Source organism: Echinops telfairi, unplaced genomic scaffold (genome assembly GCF_000313985.2).
Source record: "Echinops telfairi isolate 266 unplaced genomic scaffold, ASM31398v2 ScPeMD7_21;HRSCAF=78, whole genome shotgun sequence".
In the NCBI taxonomy this organism is placed as follows: Eukaryota; Metazoa; Chordata; class Mammalia; order Afrosoricida; family Tenrecidae; genus Echinops; species Echinops telfairi.
The window spans coordinates 8,318,147-8,321,472 of record NW_022103918.1 but is presented as its reverse complement, the minus strand read 5'-3'; the positions used below and the strand labels follow the sequence as shown (position 1 = coordinate 8,321,472).

The 3,326-nt window shown below is 34.0% G+C and overlaps 1 protein-coding gene across 1 annotated transcript in view; it reads left to right on the top strand.

Annotated features, from left to right (window-relative positions):
* ABCC9 (ATP binding cassette subfamily C member 9) overlaps window positions 1-3,326 on the top strand; it is a 142,792-nt gene that overhangs the window by 73,946 nt on the left and 65,520 nt on the right. The window contains exons 18-19 of the mRNA XM_045288405.1: window positions 1,146-1,184; window positions 3,011-3,112. Coding sequence (XP_045144340.1) covers window positions 1,146-1,184; window positions 3,011-3,112 — 141 coding nt within the window. The remainder of the gene's footprint in view (window positions 1-1,145; window positions 1,185-3,010; window positions 3,113-3,326) is intronic.

Below are 3,326 nucleotides of genomic sequence, written 5' to 3'. Positions count from 1 at the left end.
AACACTACTAAAGAGCAAGTAAGGTTTCCATACATACTACACAACCACAGTAATCAAAATAGCTTGTTACTGGTGCAAGGCTAAACCAATGGAACAGAATTGAGAATGCTGAAGTAAGTACATTAATCAAGATAGCTGATATTTTGCAAGGAGCTGTACCATTAAATGGGGGTTAGTCTCTTTAACAAAGTGATGGCAAAATTGTGTATCCATTTGTAGAATAGTTACAAAGAACCCATATCTCATAACATATGCAAAAACAAACTCAAGATGGATCAAAGATCTAAATATAATACCTATAATTATAAAGATCAATAATGAAAACAATAGGAGCAACTTTAGTGGCCCCAATATATGACATAAATACACTATCAAACAACAGAAGGAACAATAGATGACTAGGAGGTCCTAAAAGTAAGACAATTTAATTAATGGAAGGACTGCTCTTAAAGGGACCACATTGGAAGGTCTTTGGTAGAATGGGAGAAAAAACTCCAAATCATTAAAACATAGTTAATAATCAGGTTCACTGGTCAGAGAGAGGGTGGTGGAATCCCAGAGGCTATGGCCGTTAGTTATTCTAAAAGTCTGGAAATGAACTTACTCTCATGGATCCATTTTCAGCCAAACAACAGACAAGGGAACATAACAATACCAAAAACTACAAAGGAAAGGAAATATGTACACCTCAGAATAATAAACCAGTTGAGATAAAAATGTAGCATGTAACCAAGGACAAAACTCAGAAGGCTTAGGAGAGAAGGATACTTGTAGAAAGTTGAATAAGTGATGTACACTTGAGAGGTTGGAAACAATGACATGAAACAAAATGTGTATGAATCGTTGATCGGAAAACTGATCTGCTTTGTAAAGCTTACCCAATTCACAATAAAGATCTTGAGAGAGAGAGATTGGATATCTATGATTGTCTTGGGGAAGCTTACTAAACAATTTTTACAAAATGTTTACTAGTCAAAGATACCAAAGAAGAATATCACTTAGGAAGTTTGTCTTTGAGATTCATATAAAAAACCTTTGGGAAAAAATAGTTGTTGAATATTTCAGTGTCTATTCTACTTTAAACTTTTATGTGAACACATTCTCTATGTTTCATAATTAATGAACATTGTTTGCCATACTTGCAGTGTAAATGAATCTGAACCTTCTTTTGAAGCAGCCAGAAGGTATTATTTCTATTTCAACTTGAATTTAATAAGAATAACTTTCCTCCTCAGACTTTACTTGATACTTAAACTCTTGTTCCTAAATCATGGTTGATGATCTACAGTCATGCTAGCATATTACCAATATCAGTGATTCTCAACCTTTGTAATCGGCCAAAAAAATCAGTTTGCCAAACAAAGTTGTTCATTGTGAGTCAGTGAGTCACCCATGTCTCAATTTCAATTGAAACTCAGTTCTTCACAAATTGGGTTTGGGATCTGATCAAATAAAATTATAGGAATTAATGCATATATTGATTGTAAGTTAAACAATGACAGCAGGATCTTCCTTTAATATAGAGGTGGAAAGCTAAATGCTTCATGTTTTTTTTTTTTTAAAAAGAAAGAAACACAATTAAAAGACCAGGGACAAAGGGAACACAAATGTCAGAGGTTGAGAGCCACTGTGTTACTGCACTTTTAGTTGTTTAAGATATTACTAGCAACTATACATGATCATGTCTTCTAAACTTCTAGGTCAAAATACTTCAGGATAATAGCATTTCTAACTCTCCTTTAAACTTACTCTCTTTTAACCTTAATGAGTACTGACAAACCATGAACTAACTGTGGAAGTCTGGCTTTTCGGTTGACCCTACCCAATTATTTATCTTCAAGTCACATGTATTTTCCTAATTATTATAAATTAGCATCTGCTGTATAGACACATGGCAATCAAAAATAAGCAGGAGTACATGAAATTTCTCATGATTTTTAAACAAATCATTTCAATATATATTAAATAAGTACTTTTAAAATAGTTTATATTAATATTGAAATGTAGCACTCAAACTATTTTCTTTCTTTTGAGCTCATATGTGTATATCCACCATTCCTGTGGGCTCAATTCCAACTGATAGTGACCCTGCAGGACAGAATGGGATCGCCCTAAAGGGTTTCCGATCTTGACTAAAGCAGACGCCAAATCTTTCTCCCCAGAGGGGCTGGTGGATTCAAACTGCCAAACTTTTAGTTAGAAATTAGGCACTTAACTCTGTACTAACAGGGCTCCTACATTGTGATATATATTTTATATGTATGACTACATTATTATATAATATATATAACTATATGCCGTTAAAGTCCTGGTGGTGTAGTGTGTTACACATTGGGCTGCTAACTACAAGATCAGCAGTTGGAAACCACCAGCCAATCTGTGGGCGAAAGATGAGGCTTTCTACTCCCATGAAGAATCGCAGTCTGAAACTCAAGGGGTATTCGAATCTGTGCTGTTGGGTCATTAAGAGTCAGACTCGACTTGACGGCAGTGAGTTTGGTTTTAAGATTTGGATATATATGTAAAACTATCATCTTAAATGTGTTTATGTGATTAAGTCACAGGCATGTACTATAATTATAGTATCAGTTCTTTTCAAAAATGTCTACATATGAAATTCATAGCTATATAAAATGCTTGTAAAATAACTGCAGTGAATGAAGAGAGAAAATTTCTATTGATGTTTTCATTAAAGATTGTACTTATTTTAAAAAGTGAAATTTAAATGACTAGTCTATATTTTCAAACACTTCTTCAGCATGGTAAACTCAAATTTTATGCATTGCATTATATTTTGATGAGATTATAATCCCTTTTAATTTAGCTGGAACATCTAACCATTAATTATTAAGGTTGGTGGTTGATTAAAATGTTCTCTTCTTATCTGTTGGAGATATTTTATCTATTTGTGTTTCCCAGAGTTAAAACACAGTACTCCTATGTGTATATCACAGCGCCGTTTCTTAATCCCTTAATCCTGGTGTTTGATTCTGCTGTTTTCATTTTCTAGTAAGAACAAATATTCTGTGGCTTATGCAGCACAGAAGCCTTGGCTATTAAATGCGACTGTTGAAGAAAATATTACCTTTGGAAGTCCTTTCAACAAACAAAGGTAATTTTTAATAAACCACAAAATCTGGAAGTAGGCAATGATTTCTGAAACCGTTACAACCAGGGTTTGTTTTCCCCCTTAATCCCATTCTCATGGCCACTCTTTAAAACAGAAGTCTCATAGAAAGTTTCAGCCCACCCTGTTGAAGGCAATTTGTATACCCAAACTCAAGAGCAGAAGACTTAAAGAGAGAGAGAGAGAGAGAGAGAGAGAG